This window comes from Myotis nattereri, assembly GCF_964212035.1.
Source record: "Myotis nattereri genome assembly, chromosome: 3".
Taxonomy (NCBI): domain Eukaryota; kingdom Metazoa; phylum Chordata; class Mammalia; order Chiroptera; family Vespertilionidae; genus Myotis; species Myotis nattereri.
In genome coordinates, this window is record NC_138077.1 from 148,883,440 (window position 1) to 148,910,809 (window position 27,370).

Genomic DNA, 27,370 nt, shown 5'->3' on the forward strand with positions numbered 1-27,370 from the left:
ATAAGACTAGTCAAGTTGAAATGTTCTGTAAGTGTGCAATATGCATCAGATTTCTCAGGCTTAGTAAAACAAAGTATAAATTGTCTCATTAATAGCTTTTTCGTATTGATTATATGCTGAAATAATATCCTGGAACCTACTGGGTTAAATACAATACATTGTTAGAATATATTTCACTAGTTTCTTTTTATTCTCTTAATGTAGTTACTTAAAAAATTTAAATTACATATGTGTCTTGTATTACATTTCTACTGGACAGAGCTGGTCAAAATGCTCCATAAAATACCAGCATTGTTTGATTGGATTAAAAGTTGAAACAAAATTCTATGGTGAAGTAAAATGAAGGAATAGAAAAAGATATATCACATAAATATTAACCAAAAGAAAGCTGGAGTTGCTATATTAATATCAGACAAAATAAACTTTAAGTCCAATAGGATTAGTAGAGATAAGGATAGTAATTTCATAATGATAGATGCTTTAATTTGCCTAAAATATATCAAGTATTTAAATTTGTGTTACATTTAAATTTGAATAGATGCCTACAGCCAATAATAAGGCTTCAAATTTATATATGGCAGGAGCTGAAAAACAGAGGAGAAATCGCAATCATAGCTAGAGATTTGAGAATTGTCTCAGTAATTGTTAGAAAAGGCTATCAAAAATATAAAGCCAAAAAATTGTGAGCAATAGGATTAACAAAACTGACCTAATGACTATCCATAGAACATTGAACCCAACATTTGCAGGGTATATTCTTTTTATTATTTTTTTTTTCAAATTCTAAATCTTTATTGTTGAAAGTATTGCATATGTCCCCCTTTTTCCCCATTGACCTCTCCCAGCCCACCCTGCCTTCCACCCCAGGTCTTCACCACCCTATTGTCTGTGTCCATGGGTTATGCATACATGCATGAGTTCATTGGTTGATCCCTTCTCCCCCCACCACTTCACCCTCCCTTGTTTCCTCTGAGGCTTGACAATCTGATGCTTCTATGTCTCTGGGTCTATTTTTGTTCATCAGTTTATTTTGTTCATTAGATTCCACATATGAGTGAGATACTTATCTTTCTCTGATAGGTTTAGTTCACTTCGCATAATGCTCTCTGGGTTCATCCATTCTGTTGCAAATGGTAAGAGTTCTTTCTTTTTTACAGTTACATAGTATTCTATTGTACAGATGTACCAGTTTTTTAACCCACTCATCTGCTGATGGAGTCTTAGCTGTTTCCAAATCTTAGCTGTTTTCTCTGACCAGGTAAAATAATGTTAAAAATCAGGCATTTAGAAAAATTTACCATAAATATAAAATTTAAGAAATATGTTTCTAAATAGCTCAAGTAGAAATTACTAATAGAAATAAAAAAATCTTTTAAACTAAATGAAAATAAAAATATTACATTTGAGCCCTACCTGGTTTGGATCAGCCAATAAAGGGTCGGCCTGTGGACTAAAGGGTCCCATATTCCATTCTGGTCAAGGGCACATGCAGAGGTTGTGGGCTGAATCCCCAGTAGGGGGCGTGTAAGAGGTAGCCAATTAATGATTCTCATCGTTGATGTTTCTCTCTCTCTCTCTCCCCTCTCCCTTCCTCTCTGAAATCAATAAAAATATATATATTTTAAAAAATTCTACATTTGAAATGTGCAGGATTCATTTAAAACAATATTTACAAAAAAAAGTATAGAGTAATAAATGCATACATTACAAAAGAAGATAAAATTAATATGATAAATAACCATCTCTCTCTCTCTTTCTCTGGACAGTGCAGAGTAGGAAAATAAGTGGTTTTAATAAAACAGATTTTAAAGTTTGAATCCCACTCAACTATTTGCTAGCTTTGTGTAGCCCCATGGCTTTACTTACCTTTATGTGGAAAATGTTTGAAATTGTGTCAGTTCAGTCTCCACTTTCTCTTTCAGGAACATAAATGCCTTCTCATGGAGGGATTCCAGGAACAGAGCAGGAAACTTCAAAATAAGCTGATCTATTTCCAGATGAGAGGCAGAGGATCATTGTTAATGTGTAACATACTCTAAAAATCCCAAGAACATAGCTTCCTAATCAGCTCCCCTCCCTTCCACTAGGAACACTTGAATTAGCAACGTCAGAAAGTTAAACAATTGCCATGAAACTAAAATTAAAATGATGATGCTTGCAATTCAGTTGAGCCATAAAGTTTGCAAAGAGGAAATAAGCCACAAAAGCAATGTTTTCCCTACAGAGTGATACAATTCCTGCTGAATTATAGTAATAATGATCACTATGATTTTTACATGGATTCTTTATTTAAAAGCATGGTTACTGAGTCTGGAAACACTTGAAATTGTAAAATGGAATGCATTTTACAATGAGGAGATATCAGGTGGATTCTGTTCAGGGTAGGCCTTCTCTCCCTCACATATGTCACCCTTCTAGACATCCTAAGCCCCATGATATTCCTCAAGGATTTGCTTTGGTCTTGGGATAGGGTGGGAGTGCTGTGAAGCTAGGGCAAAGCTGATGGAAGTGAACAAAGCCATGGGACACAGTAAATTATCACTCCTGCCAAGTGGTCATTGGTTCAAGGTGTAACAGGGAATGAATATTTTATACTACTCTGACTAACCATGAAATGGAATTAGAATGAAATGTGCTAATAAACTAATGAAAGGAACTCACACACTTACAGTTTGCATATAAAGATATCGCAGGCATCAGCAGTTTCAGTTTCTGCTTGTACAAGAAAAGGCCTTGACTAAGGAGAAAATAAACAAATAGGACTAAATCAAAATACAAAGCTTCTGTACAGCAAAAGGAATCATCAACAAAACAACAAGAAAGCCCACTGCATGGGAGAACATTATGGGGCGCCGCTACAGTGTTTTGGCCAGGTTCAAGCCTCGGACTAATGAAAGGACAGGGTCCTCTCATTGCCAAGTGTAAGTCCCACCTGGAGGGCAAGGCCCTCCCAGCACAATCATAGGTGGTTGTGGGCTTGAACCTATGGTCCAAACACGTAGCCCCACGTGCCTTGTGATAGAGTTCGGGTGCATGTAGTTGAGTGGGGTTGAAACTCATGAGAATGCTGTAAACAACGTGATCACGCCCCTACTTTGTCTTGTGGCATCTGCTATAAAATAAAGACAACGGCTTGTGGGCGCTGTGGTCTCCTCATCAGGGAGGCAGCGTCCCACCGAGACCCAGCTATTATTCTCTTGTCTGTCTTTTCCTTAATCCTTTCACCAACACCACCCCCCCCCCCACACACACACACACACTCAGTTTACCTTTGGCCACAACAGAACATATTTGCCAATGCTATTTTAGATAAGGGTTTAATCTCCAAATTCATAGAGAACTCATGCAACTTAATAAGAGATAAATAAATGATCCAATAAAAAATGGGCAAAGGACCTAAATAGACACTTTTCGAAAGAGGACATACAGAAGGCCATGAGACCTGTGAAAACATGCTCAAAGTCACTAATCATCTGAGAGATGCAAGTTAAAACAACAATGTGTTACCATCTCACACCTGTCAGAATGGATATCATCAACAAATCAACAAATGACAAGTGCTGGTGAGGATGTGGAGAAAAAGGAACTCTCGTGCACTGCTGGTGGGAATGCATACTGGTGCAGTCACTATGAAAGACAGTATGGAGTTTCCTCAAAAAACTAAAAATGGAACTCCCATTTGTCCCAGTAATCCCATTTCTAGGACTATATCCCAAGAAACCAGAAACACCAATCAGGAAGGATATATGTAGCCCTGTGTTCATAGCAGCACAATTTATAATAGCTAAGATTTGGAAACAGCCTAAGTGGCCATCAGCAGATGAGTGGATTAAAAGGCTGTGGTACATCTGCACAATGAAGTACTATGCTGCTGTAAAAAAAACAAACAAACAAACAAACAAAAAAAAAACAAAAACAAAAAACCAGAACAAAATAAAACGGAACTTTTACCATTTGCAACAGCATGGATGGAACTGGAAAGCATCATGCTAAGCAAAATAAGCCAGTCAGAGAAAGATAAATATCACATGATCTCACTCATATGGGGGATATAATGATCAACATAATTTGATGAAGAAGAATAGATCCAGAGACAAATGGCAAGGGAGGGAGGGGGTTAGAGAGCAACCAAAGGACCTGTATGCATGCAAATTAGCATAACCAATGGACACAGACAGTAGGGCGGTGGAGGCTTGCCCAGGGTGGGAATGACTGGGGTGGGGGATCAATTGAGGAAAAAGGAGACATATGTAAAACTTTAGACAATAAGTAAAAATACAGAAAATGGGAACAAAGAGATATCAGAAAACAGAAGGGAAAAAAGACAATATACAGGCTCAAATAAGGTAAATATTGACCTTTGTCTGGGAAGATACCAGCCAAGAAGATGACTACCCGCCATAAACGGCTTTTAGTTTAAAAAGTTTTAATTTCAGATCATCCTTTGTGGTTACTTTAGGTCTCTGAGTTTGCAAGGCAGTCATGCAAGGCCTTCCCTGAGCTAGTCAGGTTAGCATGTCACCCCTTTTCTCCCACACATAGTTCAATACAATGGATTGCAGTTTTTAGAAGTGAATAAAAATTTCCCTGATATATAACTAAAATATATAGGCCAGCATTCTGGCACACACTTAAATTCAAATATGATGGAATAGCTTAACAGAAGAAGGAAACAAACTGATGAGAGAAAATGTTGGCAGTATTTGTCAGCTCTTTAAAAATATTGGTTATGTGTTTTGGCTCATTTTAAATATTCATTTTTTACTTCATATTTTTCAATTATTTGTTTTGAAGGAGACCATCAAATTCTATTTAATAGTCCCCACCCCCACCAAATCTGGATACCCTAGTAGAAGCAAAGAAAAAAAAACCCTGCAAGTTTATGCAACAAAATAATTGTAAATATGTCTGGACTATAAAATTAGGCATTTTACACAAACACACATACATACCTGCTAGAATTTATATTGATAACGAATAAAATCACTGTTGAAGGCAAAACAATTTTTGAAAAAGCAAAGAGAAAAGAATTGAACAAGTTAAAAAATGAAATAAAAATAACCAAACCACTTTCCTCTCTGAAAGCGGGTGCGGGGTGGGTGGGGGGGAGGGGGGCGTGAAGGGGTGGGGGGGTAGGGGGGGCGGGTGCTGGAGGGATTGAGCAAAACAGAAAAAGGATGAAAGAGAACTTATGGACATGGACAAGAGTGTGATGACTGGGGGTGTGGAGAGGGATGGGTGGAGGTGGAAGAGGCCATAGAGGTGATAAATGGTGATGGAAAAGAAAAGAGCAAAAAGGAAAAGGAAAGGGAAAAGAAAAAAGTGTCCCTGAGAGGCAGGCTGTAGACCTCAGCCAGCCTGCAGTTACTGGTTCACATTGGACCTGGGGCTCTGCGTTCACTGTGGGGTCAGGGGAAGGAGCACAGGGAAGTGAGGAGGAGGGATCAGCTGGGAATCCCAACCCCCTGTAGAACAACCCACACTTTCCTCCCACCAGGACCAGTTTTTTGCCTTGTGGGTGGGAGTGGGGGTGGCATGAAAACCTAACAGTGGAATTACCAGAAAGAGATGTGTCCTTTCCAGGGAGAGGTCAATAGGGGGAAAGAGAGACATCTGTGAAACTTGAAACAATAAAGAATTTAAATGTTAAAACAAAACAAACTAAAAAAAAAAAAAAAAAGAATAAAAAGAAAAGGTGTCCTTTCGATTTTGCTTCCCCACATCCTCACCACAAGCCTTGTGGCTATAATATCTCGCTTGATGTTCGGCTTCTAAAGAGAGCAGTCAGTGTCCGGAGGGCAGAGAACTGGTGTGTAGCTGCAGGCAGCAACCACGCCCGGTGAGTTCGGTAATTTGTCTTCCAGCTACTTGTTTAACAGCAACAAATGCGGAAGCCAAGGCGGGGCACTGGCAGGGGAAAGGCAGATGGCACAGGGCCAGGTGGTGTGGGGCCCGCGGGGGTTTTGCTGTGGGCAGCTCAGCGACTCCATTTGGATCTGAGCGGCTGCCAGGCAGGAGAAGGCAGGTGCGCACAGTGTGTCCTGGATGCTCGCTCCCCTGGCACCCACCTAGGCCTGCAGGGAGGTCCCTACACGGGAGGGGGAGCGCATCCAGCCTCAACTGCAGAAAGGGGCTAAAGTCCTCCTGGGACCAAATCCTGACCCCCTCACAGAGCCAAAGCTACTGATACCTAAGAACTGAATCAGAATAACCTGTGATGATTGCTTAGAAGACAGGGTTGGGATATTTTCAACCATCCTTTCAGATCTCTCCTGAACAGGAAACTTTCGAAACCTTGAATCATCCAACTCCATCTAATAGAACTATTTCATTCTACTTCTTTATTTGGAGTTAATAGCTTCTGGGTTTGGGTATCTCAGTACACTGGCATTTAAAAGTAATTTTTTTGATAAACACAACTATTCCTATTCAAAGATATTAAATATTCAGTCCAAGAAATAAACTCTGCAATTCCTCCTGCTTATAACAAGGCAATAAAAGGCTCATGATTTACCACATAACTGCTCCCAATCACCTATTGAAAAGCAGAGGAATGGTACAGAGGAAGACTGTTAAACAAATTCATATTATTTAGATACATTTTTATATCTTGGCAATTTGCAGCTTACTGAACATATTAGCACATTTCAACACATTGCCTAACTTGCTCATTGTTAAACACTACATTAATCCTGGAAAAGTCTGTTAGGCAGGAATTCTTGCTTTATCTATCACACAGATACAAAAATGGAGGCTCATAGAGGTAAGTTCTTTTTCCAAGGTCTCATTGACAGGAACGTGATTTGAAGCCTGGTTGCCACTCCAGAATCTGTGCTCCGACATCCCAGGACTGCTCTGGTTCTCCCACAGGACTCAATCCCCCCTCAGTGTCCTCCCTCCCAGCTGTTACTGCTGCTCCTGTCCTGCCGGAGTCCTACTCATGGGATGTGTCCTCCATGCGCTCACAACTAGATAAAGAGATGTCACTGTTCACCTTCGTTTAGAACTTAACCTCAATGCCCTCTTCTTTGTCAGCCCTTGTCGTTTGTTGATGATAGCCATTCTGACAGGTGTGAGATGGAACCACATTGTTGTTTAGGTTTGCATCTCTCAGATGAATTACTGACTTTGAGCATGTTTTCATATGTCTCATGGCCTTCTGTATGTCCTCTTTCGAAAAGTGTCTGTTTAGGTCCTTTGCCTATTTTGATTGGATTGTTTATCTTCCTTTTGTTAAGTTGTATGAGTGAGATGGTTATTTTTAGTATTGTCATATTATGGAAGAACAAACTGAGGCACAGAAATTACTCTTTCCAATGCACAGAGCTAGGAGAGCATGGGAGCACATGAATGTTATTAGGATTGTCTTTGAGAAAGTGAAGGTACAGTTAAAGCACTTTGCTTCCTGTCCCTTAATTGCATGAAACACCCACTGTGATGGAAAAAGTAAAGTAGGTCCTCTCGCAAGTGTGGGACTCTGGCAGCAATGGCCCACCCTAAAATGCCCTGGCTACAGCCTCTCTTCCCTGTCAGACAACAAACAAAACATATTCTTTTACTCTAGTTTAAATAAATGAACTGCATTCATAACTGTCCCTGGGTCCTATAAAGGTCTGAAGTGTGGTGTTTTGAGAGGGAGCCTCATTCTTTGTCTTCTTCTTCCTCTCAAAGTTTTCCCTCCTCCAACTGCTACCGCTCCCAGGATTCACTATATTTGTCCTCCTCAAGGTCACAGAGCACATTTATTTCTCTTTTTCTGAGAGGCCTTTCCTGACCATCCTCTATATAAATTCAGCCCCCATGCTCCCTATCTCAGTTTCTGCTTGTTTTCTCCTGAGCACTTTCCATCATCTAATATACATATACTATGCATGCTGCTTATTTGTTTTCTGTATTGTCTATCTCTTCCCACTAGAATAGAGCTCCATGAGGCAGGAATTGGTATCCATTTTGTTCACTACTTGATACTGAGCACTTACAAGAGTGCCTGGCACATGGTAGGTGCTCAGAAAACATATGCAGTTAACAGAAACCAAATCACTCTGGACTCTGGAACTCCACGTATCTTCTCTGGTCACTCCTCATCTCCTGCATATCCCATTCTGCCTCTACTTACCCCCCAATATGTTAATGTTTCCAGAGCTCCATCATTAGTGTTTTGTTTTGCTCATTCTATTTCTTTTATGCATCACATGGGCAAGATTATATTAAGGTTTATTTAGAGATCAATATGATAATATATATAAGGAATCTATGCCAGGCCTTGACACACTAGGCTAAATACTTATAGAAACATACAAAATGTGGGAGTCTGTTCTACACACAAAAAGCTGACAAGCATGTGACTTGTGTAACCATTAGGTATGACTTCTGGATCTTGTGTTGTGCTGACTTGTTCCTCTGGGTTACAGCTCACCATGGCCTCTGGATACACCATGATGGACCCCATCTGTCTGGTGGAAAATCAGAATAATCAGCTGACAGTAAATCCAACAGCACTGGAGATTCTAGACAAGATGTCTCAGCCTGTGGTGGTGGTGGCCATCGCAGGTGTGTATCGGACGGGAAAATCCTACCTGATGAACCGCCTGGCAGGACAGAACCATGGTGAGTGTTGTTCTGGGGTGGGGCCATTTGCTTGGAGACAGTGGTAACACAGACTGATCATACCTCCTTCAGAGTCATCTTAAAAGGAACACCACTGCTTCCATTGAAAAAAAGTTTTAACTGTCACCACCAAATAGATATCTTAAACCCCATTGCTCCACAAAACCTCACTCTTTGAGCCAGTAACAAGGGGTTCCCCACTCTATCCAAAGATCTACCCAATTGTTCTTGATACTACACTTGATCTTAGCCAAAAGGCCGAGAAGCGATTACCCATTGTTCTTGAACCCGTCCACTCTTTCTGTTGTGGAGCTCAGCTCCAGCAATTATTTCCTTCTTTTCTCTCATCACTTTTGTCCTAAACTTCAGGGCCTTTTAACTAGAACACAAATATTATTCAACATGTCCTGTTTTTAAAAAGGGATGGGATGAACAACAGCCAAAACTATGCTAGTATTCTACATATCCCATAGCTCAATGGGACTACCGTCCATTTTTTTGCTTTATTTCTGAGTAAAACTTTCCTAAATTATACCCCTTTTTCTTTATCTAGTCCTTTCAATATGTGAACTATAACACAGAAGAGAGCACAAAACATACACATATAAAAAGTTAAAAAATATGAAGTGATCATCTATGTAATCACTGTCCATATCAATAAACAAAACATCACCGGCACCCAAAAGCCCTAGGTATACCCTGTGACACCTCACTAGAGCTCACCAATGTTTCGATTTTCATGCTGCATGCTTTCACTCTGCCTTTTAAAAGTGGTTTTACAAGCTGTGTATGCATTTAAGAATAGCTTAAATATTATATAAAGGCAAATCCATTCAGGTATTCTTTGGAGTCTTGCTTCTTTTGCTCAACAAAAAGTTTACATTTTACCAAGTTTGTCATATGTATCTGTAATTTATTTATTTTATAGTATGCTATTGTGAGAAGATATCATCACTTATTTATCCATTTGTTGTTGATGAACAATGGTTTTGTTTCTAGCTTTTTACTTTTATGAATGATGCTGACATGAATCTTCTTGTTCGTATATCCTGGTGCACATGTACGCAAACTACCTTGTGTGACAGACCCAGAAGTAAAATTGCTGGGTCATGTTGTCAGCCTTTCTAGATACTCTCAAAAAGCTTTTCAAACTTTATATGCAATGCATATGTTTATTAGCAGTAATTGAGAATTCTCCACATCCTCATGAAACTTGGTAAAAGACTTAAAATTTGATGATGTGATGACTGAATAGGTGCATATATTGCTTCATTACAAATAAGTTTGAGCATCCTTTCACATATTAATTTTCTCTTCATTTTCTATTTCCTGAGGTAATTTTTCTTTCCCCTTGGGTTGCCTTTTTTTGTTCTTACTGATTTTTAGAGCAATCTGCCCATGTCCTGTAACTCATTTCTCTCTGTGAAGACCATACACATTTCTATTTTAAATATCTTCCTCTGTGTCTCATCAGCTCAGCATCATTAGGTTAAACCTCAGTACACTGAACTGCAATGATTAATAGCAACATCTTTCATTGTCCTCTCACTGTGTCTCTTTCTGTCTCTCTCATTCTCTTCCTTTCCTCCCTTGCTCCATTTCTCATTTTTGCTTCACAATCTTTCCCATTTGTTTCCAACAAAACATTTTTTTCTTCATCTTTCCTGTAGAGAAATTCTAGACCACTTATCAGGGGAGAACACGATTCCTTGCCTGTCTTAAATTAATTAAAAGCTCTTTTTTGAGAACCCTACGGGAGAGATATCAGTTAAATTTTACTCAAGATAACATCAGGTGGTAATGAGGTTATGTTTCATTGCTGAGAAAGCCCCCAAGCCTCAAAATATTTTAACGCACTTAAGTATGGTCAATAATATTGTAATAACTATGTACTGTGCCAGCTGGGTCTTTGAAATATCAGCAGGAACACTTTGCGAAGTATGTGATTGCCTAACCACTATGCTGTACAACTAAAACTAACAAAAAATAATCTAATAAACAACAAAACCTGAATTGTGATTCTACCACCCAACAGAAAAAGACAAAAAAAGATTCGTGCCCAGTCAAGGTCCAGGAGGAATACCAGGTCACTACAATGTCTCCTTGTTGTTAACTTTCTTTGAGGGTTTTTAACTTATAACTGAGAATGATGATCTCCAATTACACTTACCTTTTCTCCCTGGGGGCACTGGGAGTTCAGATTATTCTGTATTAATTAGCAAACAATCAAATCCTATCAAGATGTAGAAGAATGCAGACCATTTCCGGCTTTATACCCTCTCTGTAGAGACCTCAGTGGATTGCTGAGAAAGTCCCAAGCCTCAAAATTGAGTGGCTGGAGCCAAGCTGAACTAACCTCCCCTAAAGATTCCATCATTTCCATTTCTAGTCCCCATTGAAGGAAACATTGACCTATGGTGGGTGTTAAAAATGTTAAACGGTTGGACAAGATATATCACACAGGTTCTTGGATATAACCCTCGCATGCTCCCCACCTGTAGTTTTAAGACTTTTAAAATAGGAGCAACCACATTTCACAGGTATTTTTTTGCCTTCACTTCCATTATAATCCCACCTCAGGCAGGGGAAAAACAAACAAACAAACAAATAAACAAAAACAAAAAACCCTCATCATTTCATTGCAAAGAGAGAAGAAATGAGAAAAATACAGGAAGAAAAGGGAAGGAAAAAATCTAACAAAGCTGATTATCAGTCCACATCCTGGCAGGACACACAAGAACCTCTCAAAGGCTAACTTATGAGTGTTTGTTCATTAGAGGGATACATATAAGGTCATAAGCAGGTCACAGAAAACTAATAGGAGATGAGGAAGCACCCAGAGGGTGGCAATAGTAATGGCCAGGGAATTGTAGTCACTCCTATAGCCTGAACAGCCAAGCAGAAAGGGAAAACAGAATGTGACAAAGATCATTACTTTTGGGTGGAGTGAAATGAAAGGGTTGTGACCCACTATCAGAAGCACTGGGACAGGGTGGTTCACTAGTCTCATGCTGGCACCTCCCACTGGTAGAACTCCACCAGAATCTGAAGGATAAGGGAGCTCTTCAGTGTAAAAAAAAAAAAAAAAAAGACTATAAAGATCAATAGGGGTTACAGTAATTCTGAAATGTGACATAGCCTGAGCCATAGTATGGAGTGAATAGGAAACACAGAGTGTTTCCTGAGAAGGTCTTTAACATGGATAAAGGTTGGATAGGCTGTCCTTTCTGAAACTGAAACAACCTTCCTCCCAGCCTGGCACTCACATTCTGATTACTTTAACCAATGTAACCTATGGGCAGCCTGGACTATCTGCTGTTACTCTATACGCTTTCTCTAACTTTGCAGGTTTTCCCCTGGGCTCCACAGTGCGGTCTGAAACCAAGGGCATCTGGATGTGGTGTGTACCTCACCCCTCCAAGCCCAACCACACTCTGGTCCTTCTGGACACTGAGGGCCTGGGCGATGTGGAAAAGGTAAGGCAAAGAGTTTTCTTTGATCTTGATGATCCACTTACTTTTTAATTTGCCACCTTAATTCAACTTCTATGATCTATCTCTATAAACTACAAATCCAATTAAGAATAATGAGCTTAAATTTTGTTTCCTTGAATTTACTTTCTTGGAAACTCAATACTTTCCTTATTAGATATATATCTTCTTATTTTTACACTTGGTTGAAAGTTACAAGATAACAAATACTTAGTGAGCATCTAAATTCTAAGGTTTTGTGTTAATTAGTACAAATATGCATGATTGAGGAAAAGGCCCAGAGCCTAGTTGGGAGATATGGAATAAGCAGTGTTATCAGTACAGGGTACCAGGTATACAAGGATTGGCATATTTAAGTAGTCTTCAGGATAAGAAAAATATCCTGGAGGGAGCTATAATTATGGGAAGAAGGCACTCCAGTAGTTAAGGTGCCTGGGGTTGATGGTCTTGAAGGTAGGAAACATAAAAATAGGGTTTTATTAAAATAACATCCTATCTTATATAATAAAAGGCTAATATGCAAATCAACCAAACTGCAGCACCACCAGTCGCTATGATGCCTACTGACCACCAGGGGGCAGATGCTCAATTCAGGAGCTTCCCCCTGGTGGTTAGTACCCTCCCACAGTGGGAGCCCCGCTCAGCCAGAAGCCCTGAGCTGGGCTCATGGCTGGTGAGCACAGCAGAGGTGGCAGGAGCCTCTCCCACCCCCTCGACAGCGCAAAGGATGTCCGACTACTGGCTTAAGCCCACAGGATGGGCCTAAGCCATCAGTCAGACATCCACGAGGGCTCCCAGACTGCAAGAGGGCTCAGGCCAGGCTGAGGGACACCCTGAGTGCACGAATGTCATGCACATGGCTTCTAGTATTAAATAATCTCCAAAAACACTGCAGCTACACCATACATGTTGATAAAGGTTTTAGTCCAAGTTTCTGGGTTTTAGAGATGAATCCCTCCCTGACTTCTATAAATTCATGAGCTAAACCCACCAAAAGCATTATAAATGCGATAATTTCAGGTATTTTGTTTTTACTGTATTAGTTGCAGTCAATCTTGTGTCCTTATTTGTATTAGCCAAAGTCTGAAGTGAAAGTAGGAGTGGTGGATCTTTGGCTTCCATTACCCAAAAAGGAGTAGGGGCAAGAATTTACATATTCTGAATTTTAATATTAATTTTTCATTGAATTTATTGGGTTGACACTGGTTAACAAATTTATATAGGTTTCAGGTGCACAATTCTACAGGACATTATCTGTACACTATATTGTATTTACCACCCAAAGTCAAGTCTCTATCCATCACCATTTATCCCTCCTATTTTCTCCCCCAACTTCTCCCACTCCTCCCTAGCAATCACCACACTGTTGCCCTGTACATGAAATCTTTCTTTTTTCTCAATGCCTCCAACTTCACCCCCCATAGATAGAGAGTTGTCAGCCTGCTCTCTATCTATGAGTCTGCTTCTATGTTGCTTGTTGGTTCATTACGTTCATTAGATTTCACATATGAGTAAAATCATACTATACTTTTCTTTCTCTGACTTGTTTATTTCACTTAGCATAATTCAGGTTGAAAGTACTCAATTATCACCTCAGTATAAGCCCAAGATGGTCTACTAATTGCTAACAGCTTATAGTTTACATAAACCATCTTCTTTTTAGCTAATTACATTTGTAAAGGAGCCAAAACATAACTGTCAACTGATAGCAGAAGTACTTGCTGTCCTTACAACTCTAGTGTTTTTACCAGTACCCAGTTCTATTGCATAGTCACTCATGATTTACCCTGAGTGTGTTATGTTCAGCCTCATCATTTATTCCTACCACACACATAACCACTACTTCAATCAAATAAATAACATTTAGTACCTTTGTATTAACACACTCTCTGACAATTCTGATTGGCTTCTGTAGATCCTTCCACCAGCATGGTCTTTTTTACTCCAGAATCCCACATTCTGTCCACTCTTTTTTTTTTTTATATTTTATTGATTTTTTACAGAGAGGAAGGGAGAGAGATAGAGAGCTAGAAACATCGATGAGAGAGACATCGATCAGCTGCCTCCTGCACATCCCCCACCAGGGATGTGCCCGCAACCCAGGTACATGCCCCTAACCGGAATTGAACCTGGGACCCCTCAGTCCGCAAGCCGACGCTCTATCCACTGAGCCAAACCGGTTTCGGCCTGTCCACTCTTTAAAGCAAAGCCCTACTATTTTCAACTAATAGGATTGTACCTCATTCAGACATAATCCCTTCTTGCCCTGAAATCACAAAGTAATTTTTCTGGGTTTTGTATTCCCATTTGCTCTTTTTTTTTTTTTTTTTTTTTTAAACCTGGACTGTTAAATTAGATACATAACACTTTTTTTTCTTCAGAATGACAGTTGATCACATTTGAAGATACATTTTAAATCCTAAATGTGATGCCAGAAATACAGCTTTGGGGAAAAATAATTTCTTTGTGAAAACCTTTATAGATATAATTTATAAGTTTTTTTATTATTATTATAAAATATCTTTAAAACATGAGTTTCTTTAATCTCATGTACTTTTTTATTGATTAAGGTACTATATATGTATCCCTATCCCCCCTTTACTCCACCCACTCCCGCAGTCATGCCCTCACCCTCCTTGGTTAGGCTTATATGCATGCATACAAGTCCTTTGGTTGATCTCTGTCCCTTACCTCCACCCTCCCCTACTTTCCCTCTGAGGTTTGACTGTCTGATTGATGCTTCTCTGTCTCTGGATCTGTTTTTGTTCATCAGTTTATGTTGTTCATTATATTCCACTAATGAGTGAGATCATGTGATATTTATCTTTCTCTGACTGGCTTATTTCATTTAGCATAATGTTCTCCAGTTCCATCCATGTTGTTGCAAATGGTAAGAATTCCTTCTTTTTTACCACAACATAGTATTCCATTGTGTAGATGTATCACAGGTTTTTAATCCACTCATCTGCTGATAGGCACTTAGGCTGTTTCCAAATCTTAGCTATGGTAAATTGTGCTGCTATAAACATAGGAGTGCATATATCCTTTCTGATTGGTGGTTCTAGTGTCTTGGGATATATTCCTAGAAGTGGGATCACTGGGTCAAATGGGAGTTCCATTTTTAGTTTTTTAAGGAAACTCGATACTGCTTTCCACAGTGGCTGCACCAGTCTGCATTCCCACCAGCAGTGCACAAGTGTTCCTTTTTCTGCGCATCCTCACCAGTACTTGTCCTTTGCTGATTTGTTGATGATAGCCATTCTGACAGGTGTGAGATGGTACCTCATTGTCATTTTGATTTGCATCTCTTGGATGATTAGTGACTTTGAGCATGTTTTCATATGTCTCTTGGCCTTCCTTATGTCTTCTTTCGAAAACGATCTATTTAGGTCCATTGCCTATTTTATGATTGGATTGTTTAACTTCCTTTTGTTAATTTGTATGAGTTCCCTGTAAATGTTGGAGATTAAACTTTTATTGGTGATAACATTGGCAAATATTTTCCCCCATGCAGTGGGCTTTCTTGTTTTGTTGATGGTTTCTTTTGCTGTGAAAAAGCTTTTTATTTTGATGTAGTCCCATTTGTTTATTTTCTCTTTAGTTTCCATTGCCCTAGGAGCTGTATCAGTGAAGAAATTGCTTAGGCAAATGTCTGAGATTTTGCTGCCTGTGTATTCCTCTACTATTTTTATGGTTTCCTGTCTTATGTTTAAGTCCTTTATCCATTATGAGTTTATTTTTGTGTATGGTATAAGTTGATGGTCTAGTTTCATTTTTTTGTATCTATCTGTCCAATTTTCCCAACACCATTTATTGAAGAGTCTGTCTTGACTTCATTGTATGCTCTTGCTTCCTTTGTCAAATATTAATTGAGCATAGTGGTTTGGGTAGATTTCTGGGTTCTCTGATCTATTCCATTGATCTATATGCCTGTTCTTGTGCCAGTATCAGGCAGTTTTGAGAATAGTGGCTTTGTAATACAGCTTGATATCTGGTATTGAGATCCCACCTACTTTGTTGTTTGTTCTCAGGATTGTTGCAGCTATTCAGAGTCTTTTTTTATTCCAGATGAATTTTTGGAGAGTTCATTCTAGGTCTGTGAAAAACTCTTGGTATTTTAATGGGGAGTGCATTGAATGTATAGATTGCTTTGGGTAGTATGGACATTTTAATTATGTTGAATCTACCAATCCATGAACACGGTATGTTCTTCCATCTGTTTATGTCTTCCTCTGTTTCTTTTTTCAGTGTCCTGTAGTTTTCCGAGTACAGGTCTTTTACCTCCTGAGTTAAGTTTATTCCTAGATATCTTAATTTTTTTGGTGCGTGGTAAATGGGATTGTTTTTTTAGTCTCAATTTCTGTATATTCACTATTGGTGTATATAAATGCCACAGATTTCTGGGTGTTAATTTTGTATCCTGCTACATTGCCAAATTCATTCATTAAGCCTAATAATTTTTTGATGGAGTCTTTAGGGTTTTCTATGTACAGCATTATGTCATCTGTGAATAATGACAGTTTTATGTCTTCTTTTCCAATTTGGATGCCTTTTTTTTCTTCTTCTTGTCTACTTGCTATGGCTCAGACTTCCAGAACTGTGTCCAACAGGAATGGTGAAAGTGGGCATCCCTGTCTCGTTCCTGTTCTTAAGTGGCATGGTTTTAGTTTTAGTCCATTGAGTATTATGTTGGCTGTAGGTTTGTCATACAAGGCTTTTATTATGTTGAGGAATGAAACCTTTATTCCCATTTTTCTAAGGGTTTTTTTTTTATCAATAAAGGGTGTTGGATTTTGTCAAATGCTTTTTCTGCATCAATTGATATGATTATGTCATTTTTTGTCTCTCAATTTGTTTATGTGGTGTATCACACTTATTTATTTGTGGATATTGTACCATCCTTGCATCCCTGGGGTAAATCCTACTTGGTCATGGTGCAATTTCTGATGTAATGCTGGATCCAATTTGATAAATTTTGTTGGGGATTTTGGCATCTATGTTCATGAAGGATATTGTCCTGTAATTCTCTTTCATTGTGTTGTCTTTATCTGGTTTTGGTATCAGGGTAATGCTGGCTTCATAGAATGAGCTTGGAAGTGAATTTTTTGGAATAGTCTGAGGAATATAGGTTTTAGTTCTTTCTTAATTGTTTGGTAATACTCCCCTGTGAAGCTGTCTGGCCATGGGCTTTTGTTTGCTGGAAGCTTTTTGATGACTGCTTCAATTTCTTCCATAGTTATCAGCCTATTGAGATATTTAGATTCTTCCTGATTGAGTTTTGGAAGTTTGTATTTTTCTAGGAATATGTCCATTTCCTCCAGGTTGTCTAGTTTTTTGGAATAGATTTGTTCATAGTATTTTTTAACAATCCTTTTTACTTCTGTGGGGTCTGTTTTTATTTCACCTCTTTCATTTCTGATTATTTTTATTTGGGTTCTCTCTCTTTGCTTCTTGGTGAGTCTGGCTAGAGGTTTAACAATCTTGTTTATCCTTTCAAAGCACCAGCTCTTGGTTTCATTGATCTTTTGTATTGTTATTTTGGTCTCTATGTCATTTATTTCTGCTCTGATCTTTATGATCTCCTTGCATCTGCTCATTCTGAGCTTTTCTTGTTGCTCTCTTTCTAATTCTTAAAGTTGCAGAGTTAGGTGTGAACTACTACCATTTTTTCTTGATTTTTTTTTTTTAAAATAGGTCTGTAGAGCTATAAACTTCCCTCTCAGGACTGTTCTCATTGTGTCCCATAGATTTTGAATTGTTGTGTTTTCATTGTCATTTGTTTCCAGAATGATTTTTATTTCTTCTTTGATCTCTTTGGTAGCCCAATCACTGTTGTATCACATTTACCTTTTATGTTATAGCATTGGCTTGTACTCCTGGTAAAGCTGATCACCTTTCAGCTTTCAAGTGTTTGAATTTTTTCATTGTTTTTATTGTAGTTTATTTCTAATATTATGTCATTGTGGTCTGAGAAAATGCTTGATATGATTTCAATCTTCTTGAATTTGGAGAGACTTTGCCTGTGACCCAATATGTGGTCTATCTTTGAAAATGTACCATGTGCACTTGAGAAGAATGTATATTCTGTGGCTTTGGGGTGAAATGTTCTGAAGATGTCAATTAAATCCATCTGATCTAGCGAGTCATTTAGGATTGCTGTTTCTTTGCTGATTTTTTGTCTAGAGAATTTATCTAGTGATGTCAGTGGGGTATTAAAGTCCCCTGCTATGATTGTGTTGTTGTTGATCTCTTCCTTGATATCTTCCAGGGTTTTTTTTAAATATATATTTGGGTGCTCCTGCATTGTGTGTATATATGTTTATCAGGGTTACATCCTCTTGTTGTATCCCTTTTGCCTTTTATGTTGTAACATTGGCTTGCATTCCTGACAGAGCTGATCACCTTGGATGCATTTACATGTTACCATGTATATTTGTGCCTCCAGGAAATCGTCTCTGAATAGAGATTTCCCTATGAAACTTTATATCCCCAAAACTAAATGCAGTGTCTGGCATTTTTTAGATGCACAATGGGAAGCTGGTGAATTTAATTGACTTGCATTTGTGTCACTAATAAGTTCATGGTCAAGAGAAAGTTGCAAATAAATCTTACCCACTTCTCATTGCATACTTCTATGTTCTTGAGACTCTTTTAAATGTTTTATACACATTTACAATGTCATTCACTTCTCTTAATTGCCAAGAAACATGGGCCATGAGAGGCGTCAATGTGAATATCCAAAATGAGGTTTGAATTTACCACTATCTTCACAGTTTATGTTATTTGTCCTACTGTTCAGTTTTAGTAGAGCTGGCATAGTGCATTAACAACTGAACAGGAGAATGAACTGTAGACACCTAAGTCCACTTCTGTGCATTTTCTAGGGGGACTCAAAAAATGACTCATGGATCTTTGCCCTGGCCGTGCTTCTGAGCAGCATGTTTGTCTACAACAGCATGAACCACATCAACCACCAGGCCCTGGAGCAGCTGCAGTATCCTTCCAGGAAATGAACTACCATGTGACATGGAGTCTATGGGAATGTAACTGAGACTATTTTGTTATTGTTTTCATTCTTTTTTCCTCATGTCAATAATCATGGTTGAGGAGAACGGGACACTGGGTGAATGGGACTGTTCATAAAAATTATTTTTGGGTAAGATCTGGAAATTTTGGCAGGAAACATTTCTCATTCCTTAGCTAAAGTCTCAGCTATGTGACTGAACTAACAAAGCTAATCAGGGCCAAATCCTCCCCCAGCTCTGGTGAAGCAGGTGACTCAGCCGAGTTTGTGAGTTTCTTTCCAGACTTTGTTTGGGTTGTACGAGATTTCTCGACGGAGCTGAAGTTAGATGAACGCACCATCACGGAAGATGAGTACTTGGAGTATGCCTTGAAGTTGGTTCCAGGTATCAGATAATGGTCTGGGTGGTGGAGGTATCACATTTGACTCTTAGTTTAGAACTCACATTATATTTCTGACCAGAGTCCTATAATATAAAGTTGTATACGGCAATCTCTGACCTCCAGAGATGACTCGCTGGGGTGTAAATATACATGGCAACATGTAAATGCCTCCAAGGTGATCAACTCTGCCAATAGTGAAACCCAATGTAGGATATGATACCCTATGATACAATGCTTAAGGTCCGTTTTTATTTTTTATTGTTTTGAGGCCTATGCTAATGGTGATATGAACATGACAGGTTGGGTATGGTTTCAATTGTTAGTAATACTGAAAAAAGTCAAGTGACTAGAATTTAAACTGGCTGAGGAAATGAAATAGCCAACATTGTATCAAAGATTTTAGGAAAATTGACACCATGAAAATTTGAGGATAGCAACCAGTGATAAGATGTCCTAGGGTGCCCTGACCGGTTTGGCTCAGTGGATTTTTGTGTCGGGCCTTGGACTGAAAGGTCTCGGGTTCAATTCTGATTGAGGGCATGTACCTTGGTTGCGGGCTCCATCCCCACAAGGGGGCATGCAAGAGGCAGCTGATTGATATTTCTCTCTCATCGATGTTTCTTACATTCTATTCCTCTCCCTTCCTCTCTGTAAAAAGTCAAAAAAAAAAAAAAAAAGATGTCCTAGGGCTCAAATACTTGTGTTCTAATTAAATTTAGAGCTCCTCTGCTTCTATTTTGAGAAAAATGCCATCACTATGGAAGACAGGGGTCAAACAGATATCAAATGACTCATTTTTAAAATATATTTCATGTCTATTTTAATGGCCCCCAAAATTAACATATTCTTCTAGTAAGACTGTCAAATCATTCATTATCCCTCTCTTATAACATCACTCTCTTCATCCTATAGGCTATTATCATGTGAACAGAATAAATTTATTACACAAAATAGATTTAGCAGAGAGAAAAATGGGTACTTGGATGCATGTCAATTTTTGCTTATTTAATATTTTATTTATTTATTCAAGAATCATTTCTTGAACAACTGATACATGCCCAGAATTACTCAGTGTGACATTGTCATGTCCAATATAATCTGATATAGAGAACAGGTGAGGTCTTAGGTGACATTATATTAAGCTTATATATTTATATTGTCTGTATTTGTTACTTTGATTTTTAGAAGTTGTTCTTTACTGTTCTGAGTATTGTTTGTCCTGGCAATATCATAAATTGCTATATATCTACTAGGAAATATATGACTCTGACTTTAGAACTCACATTACATTTCTGACATGAGGACTATAATGTCAAAAGTATTTCTGACAATTTGGGGGATTAATCTATCATTCAAAAATATCTAAAGAATAGTCAAAACTTTGAACACCATGGAAAGTCTAAAGGAAACAATCCTAAGTTTCTTCAGATGGGATGAATGCCTCCATGCCTCCTCTTCTTCCTTAGAAGTATTTCTTTTATTACTGGCTTTGCACAAAAAATAAAAATAAATCTGTTTGGAGGAGATTAGCATTGTGTTCATTTTCATGATTTAATAGAAGGATATATGAAAGCACCAGAGAAACAATGATCCAAAGACCCCTAGAAATGTATGTCCTTTCCTGAAGACTGTCTCACCAGCCTCTGCTCTTTTTTTATTTTTATGTGTCTTTTTTTTCCTACAGGCAAGACTCCCCAAATCCAGAATTCCAGCATGCCTAGAGAGTATATCAAGAAGTTCTTTCCCAAGCGAAAGTGCTTTGTTTTTGAACGTCCTACAAATGACAAAAACTTGTTACAACATATGGAGGGGGTGTCAGAAAACCAACTAGAGTGCAGTTTCCAGGTTCAATCTAAAAATTTCTGTAACTACATCTTCACAGCTGCAAAAACCAAGACTCTCAGAGAAGGAATCATTGTCACTGGCAATCGTGAGTCTCCTTTGTTACAGCATGTCCTGCATTTTTCTTCATGTGATGAAGCTGTGACTGTGCTCAGGGTTTGTCAGTAGTTCTGTTTCCTGCTCTATGGGATATGGAAAAGCAGAGATTCAGGCCACACATAGATATACATGTTTTTCATTAAAGTTTCCCTATCTGAGGGATTATTGAAGCTTAATGTATTTCATGAAACTAATACACGAATGACATAAGCACAAGCTGCTGTTAAGGACAGGAATCTGCATGATGATGACAAGACCGATGAGATGAGTGTATCTTGGCAAGGATACAAAAGATATTTTTTTGAATTTACACCATTTAGAAAAAATATGCAGTAGAACATAAGCCACTGAAAGTTTATTAGAGCTTGAGAAGAAGATTTAACTATAGTCTTGTGTATAGGGCTAGATTCATAAATATAAACCATTAGAGCATACCTACAGTGTCCTGGGCTGAGATATACCCATGCTTGATTTAATATTTTAGTCACCATCCTGAAATGTTTGATGATTTTTTATATGGGTCCAAGTTTTCATTGGAAATTTTGCTTACAAAATTATCTACTTTGCCTATCTGTAAAATAAACTGTTTTAAAATGTATTTCTATTGGTAAATGGTTCCAGGAAACTCTTGAATATATTAGTTGAAATCATTAAGTTTAAATTATTATGAGATGAATTTGAGAACCATAAAAGAGAGAGTGTATAGGAGATACAATGATGTCATTACAAGGAAGTGGATTTATCCTATATAAGAAAAGACTAATATGCAAATCGACCAAACTGCAGAAGGACCTGTCACTATGATGCACACTGACCACCAGGAAGCAGAACCTCAAAGCAGAAGCTGCCCCCTAGTGGTCAGTGAGCTCCCACGGGGGGAGTACTGCTTAGCCAGAAGCCAGACTCATGGCTGGTGAGCACAGCAGAGGTGGCGGGAGGCTCTCCTGCCTCCACGGCAGCACTAAGGAGCAAGGAGTCAAGCAGTAAGGAGCAGCAAGCAGGTGGGCAGTAAGGAGCGAGAGGTCCCTAACTGTGAGAGAGCACATGCCAGGCTGAGGCTCCCCCCTCTAGTATAGTATATAAAGGATGAGGAGACAAGAATGAGGACAAGGAGGAAAATGGGAAGGAAAGGAAAAGAGAGAAAACAGAAAGCTTCATTTCAATAAAATTGTTATTTTTAGAATACCGATCTCTAAAGCTTGTGAAACAGTGAGTAAGAACTTCCTGCCATTCCTCAAATATCATGTGTAATTCAGGGCTCGGGACCTTGGCAAAGGCCTATGTGGATACCATCAAGAGTGGAGCAGTGCCTTGTTTGGAAAATGCAGTGATAACTCTTGCTGAGCGTGAGAATTCAGCAGCCATGCAGAAGGCAGCTGACCACTACAGCCAGCAGATGGCCCAGAGAGTGAGCTTCCCCACAGACACTCTGCAGGAACTGCTTGATCTGCATGCAGGCTGTGAGAAGGAAGCCATAGCAATCTTCATGGTGAACTCCTTCAAGGATGACAACCAGGTGTTCCAAAAGAAGCTTGAGGTAATAGGTCTTAGCATATATCCTTCCTAATTCCTGTTCTTGTAGATTGATGCCTATAAGTCCTCTTTTCTACACATAGTTCATATGTTTCTCATTTTAAAATTTTGGATTCATGTGAGTGTCTGGGCTCTATAGACTACTATTCATCATTTTTCTGAATGATTGGTTCTTTATTTCCATTATGGAAAAGCAAACTAACATGTGCTTATTAACAGTTTACAGAAATACTCAAGTTATTATGTCAAAATTCTTCAGGTGAGTTCCTAACACAAGATGAAAACAAGAGCTGAAAACAAGATTCAGATGTTGTATACCTGAAACTAATAAAATATCATTAGGAGGGTCATGGGGACTCCTCCCCATCTTCAAGACAGCAATGGTGAATTGTATCCTGGTCTTGTTTCTAATATATATGACTGACTCTCCGCTACCAACTAGAGAAAACTGCTTTTAAAGGATCATGTGTTTTTATAATTTATTTTTAAAAAAATATATTTTATTGATTTTTTACAGAGAAGAAGAGAGAGGGATAGAGAGTTAGAAACATGGATGAGAGAGCAACATTGATCAGCTGGCTTCTGCACACCTCCTACTGGGGATGTGCCCGCAACCAAGGTGCATGTCCTTGACTGGAATCGAACCTGGGACCTTTCAGTACACAGGCCGATGCTCTATCCACTGAGCAAAACCGGTTAGGGCAAAAGGCTCATGTGTTTAGATATGCCCACTTGAGTAATCTCCATTTCTTAAAGTTAGCCAGTGCCATATAAAAAATCTAATCCGATGATCAATATTTAGCATATGCACAGGCCTAGAGACTGTCATGTGTGAATGCCAGGAGAGAGAATTCTTGAGGACAACATAATTCTGCCTAATAAAAACACCTTCACCTTGTTTTTGAGCCTGTCATTGACCATCCTATGAGTTACAAAACTCTCACTTCAATACAGAAGAAAATCAATAAAATTATAATTTTTCAAGTATAGCAAAAGATTTCTTTCCCTATATTTCTGTACAATCTAGCCCTCATTAAAATAATTCATTAGGACTTCAAAACTCTGTTCACTGAACACTTACATCATTAGTGGACACTTGGTTTACTGTGTACATATGTTTATTCATAGCAATCCAAGTTTGCAGAGGAAAGTCTACTTCCAGTCATATTGTACTTTCCATTGCTTATTGCTGATGGATGGACCACTATTAATTTTATGACTGATAAAGGAACCCTGATATTACTTGATTGCATATTTGATATTTGCTAACAGAGTGGAATTTAAAAGTTCCCATCAAAGAAAAAACAATGTTTATGTCTATGTAAGGTGACGACAATAATTAGACATTGTGGTGACCATTTTTCCATGGATACAAATATCAAACCATTACATTGTACACCTGAAGCCAATATAATGTAATATCTCAATTGAAAAAATAAAGGAACCCTGGACTTCATGTCTACCAACACCATCATTTCACAAATGTTGAGCCTGAACCCAAGAGAATTGAGGAACTTTCCACAGATCACACAACGAATTGGTCTAAACTGTGACTAAAATGAGCTTCTTAAGAATGGTCTATGGTTCCATTAATCAGTCTAACTGGATGCCATCAAACTGCTTCTTCCAAGAGGATCACACTTGGCTCTTCCCTTCTAACAGCCTCTTTCCTTTGTATTTCTCCACATTTCTGTGGCAGGGCATCATACAGAAAAAGAAGGAAAATCTCTTGCTGAAGAATGAAGAGGAATCTCTCAAATATTGCCAGGCTCAGCTTACAGCTTTCAGAACCACTGATGGAAGGCATTTTGAAAGGAACTTTCTCTGTACCTGGAGGGTACATTCTCTACTCAGAGGAAATGAACAAGGTTGAACAGTCCTATGAATTGGTGCCCAGGAAAGGAGTGAAGGTGAGGAATAAAATGAGGGGGAAGACTAACCAATAGGGTCAGAAAGTTTTTGTGGGTTCTTTTGAAAATCTAAGACAATAGGACCATTGGTGAAGACATAGCAAAGCATAGCGATATCTGTACATTTTTACCTTTTACATCTACAATTAGTTAAATACTCTTAAATAAGCCAGAATTTTCCCCCTAATTATAGGATTTATTATCAGGAAGGTAGATGAAAGAGAACATGTTTTTCATTTAAGAAACAATGCAATAGTTTATCATGCTGTATAAGGGATACATAATTAAAGAAACAATGTTCTCGCCCATACCGGTTTGGCTCAGTGGATAAAGTGTCAGCCTGTGGACTGAAGGGTCCCAGGTTTGATTCCGGTCAAGGGCATGTACTTGGTTGCTGGCACATCCCCAGTTGGGAGTGTGCAGGAAGCAGCTGATGGATGTTTCTCTCTCATTGATGTTTCTAACTCTCTGTCCCTCTCCCTCTGTGGAAAGAAAGAAAGAAAGAAAGAAAGAAAGAAAGAAAGAAAGAAAGAAAGAGAGAGAGAGAGAGAGAGAGAGAGAGAGAGAGAGAGAGAGAGAGAGAGAAAGGAAGGAAGGAAGGAAGGAAGGAAGGAAGGAAGGAAGGAAGGAAGAAAGAAAGAAAGAAAGAAAGAAAGAAAGAAAGAAAGAAAGAAAGAAAGAAAAAAGTTCTCAACAAGCTTATTATTTTACCTAAAAAGGAAATATAAATAGTCAAGTGGATTGGTAGGATAATGATTATCATGTAAGTATAAACTACTAGTGATGATGATAATGATGGAATGATGGTGATGGTTGATCTATATTGAGCACACACTTCCTAAACCAAGTATTTTTTAGGTTGATCATTTAAATTGATTATCATTTTAATCTCTGGAGAGAGTGAAATATTAGAAATTGAGAAGTGCACTTAGTTCACAAATAAGTTTCAAAAACTCATGAAGGATTAACATAGGTATTGAAAAGGGAAATAATTTGGCAAATGTGGGAAATGTTTTACATTGTGTGAATTCAGTCTTCATTTTTTCTCTCAGATAAAATTACAGTCTCTCCAGAAGAAATACAAGGAAGATATCCAGGAAATTCAATTTGAAGTAAAATATATGGAGAGGAAAATAGAAGGAAACAAATGTACCATTCTCTAAAAATGCTAGGAACATCACTTCCTAACCAGCTCCCTCCCTCCACAGGAAACTACTTGATTGAGCAACTTCTGAATGTCACTCAGTTGCCACTAAACTAAAATTAGAATCATGATGTTTGTAATTTTGTTGAACCAAAAAAACTGCAAAGACGAAATAAACTGCAAATACAATGTTTCCCTACAGAGTGATTCAATTCCTGCTGAATATAGTAATAATGATTAGTATGATCCTTACATGAAATCTTTATTTGAAAGCATGATTACTGAGTCTAGAGACGCATTAAATTATATAATGAGATGCATTTTACAATGAGGAGATAGCAGGTGGGTTCTGTTCAGGGTATACTTGCTTTCCCTCACATACTTCACCCTTCTAGACATCCTAAGCCCCTTGCTATTGCTCAAGGGTTTTCTTTGGTTTGGGGATAGGGTTGGAGTGTTGTGAATTTAAGGCAAAGCTGATGGAAGTGAACAAAGCCATGGGACACATTGATCATCATTCCTGCCAAGTAGTCTATGGCTCATGGGCTGCCTGCAAATCAGGGAGACCTGGGACAATTGACTGCAAGGTGCAGACAGAGTACAGTTCTTGGTTGGGTGGTGGCTACATGGTCTGTGGGCACAGATGGGACTCTGGGATACTGGTAGAAGAAGTCCTTGCCTCTGTGCGAAATGGGTTTATATGTGGATGCTTCACCCTCCCTGACTACAAAATTCTTCTGGGTAATTACTGTCCATCCACAGGCCACCCGCCTCTCTGTCTTCTATTCTCTTAGTCTCATTCTTCCCACAATTCAGAAAGTAAACTCTACAGTCGTAGAAAGGGGAGTTTGAACTCAAACTTGAAAGCAATTTATTTATATTTCTCTGAGAACCATAACAATAATCCTGCAAAACTTAAACTAGACTCTATTGTTCTCTCAGCCTTTCTGCTTTTGTGTAGGAACAATATTTTGAGGGGAGAAAAATAATATTGACCTTCAACTCACATCATACGCAAACTAAATTTGAGATGAATCATAGTCTTAAATGTAAAGTGCATATATAAAAGAAAGCATCTGGGAAAAAAAATAGATGAAATTTTTATAATCTTAGTGTGAAAGGGAACTCTCCTGCACTGATGATGAGACTGAAATTGATGTCGCCATCATGAAAAACATTATGGAGATTATTACCATTAAAAATAAAAAGAAAACTACCATATGATTCAGCAATTCCACTTCTGGGTATTTAGCCAAAAAAAAAAAAGAAAGAAAGAAAGAAAGAAAACACTAACTCAGAAAGATATATGTAGTCCTATATTCATTGTAGCATTATTT

The 27,370-nt window shown here is 38.4% G+C and overlaps 1 protein-coding gene across 1 annotated transcript; it reads left to right on the forward strand.

Moving 5' to 3' along the window:
* Positions 1-5,806: 5,806 nt before the first annotated feature.
* Positions 5,807-26,052, forward strand: LOC308516730 (guanylate-binding protein 6-like; the record flags this gene model as incomplete). Its single annotated transcript, XM_081087801.1, is given in 10 exon segments — positions 5,807-5,839; positions 8,412-8,607; positions 11,956-12,083; positions 18,983-19,092; positions 19,311-19,507; positions 21,190-21,435; positions 22,703-22,983; positions 24,679-24,755; positions 24,757-24,889; positions 25,942-26,052. Coding segments are annotated over 9 exon segments (1,473 nt in total). The 5' UTR covers positions 5,807-5,839; positions 8,412-8,417.
* Between the last annotated feature and the right edge of the window lie 1,318 nt (positions 26,053-27,370).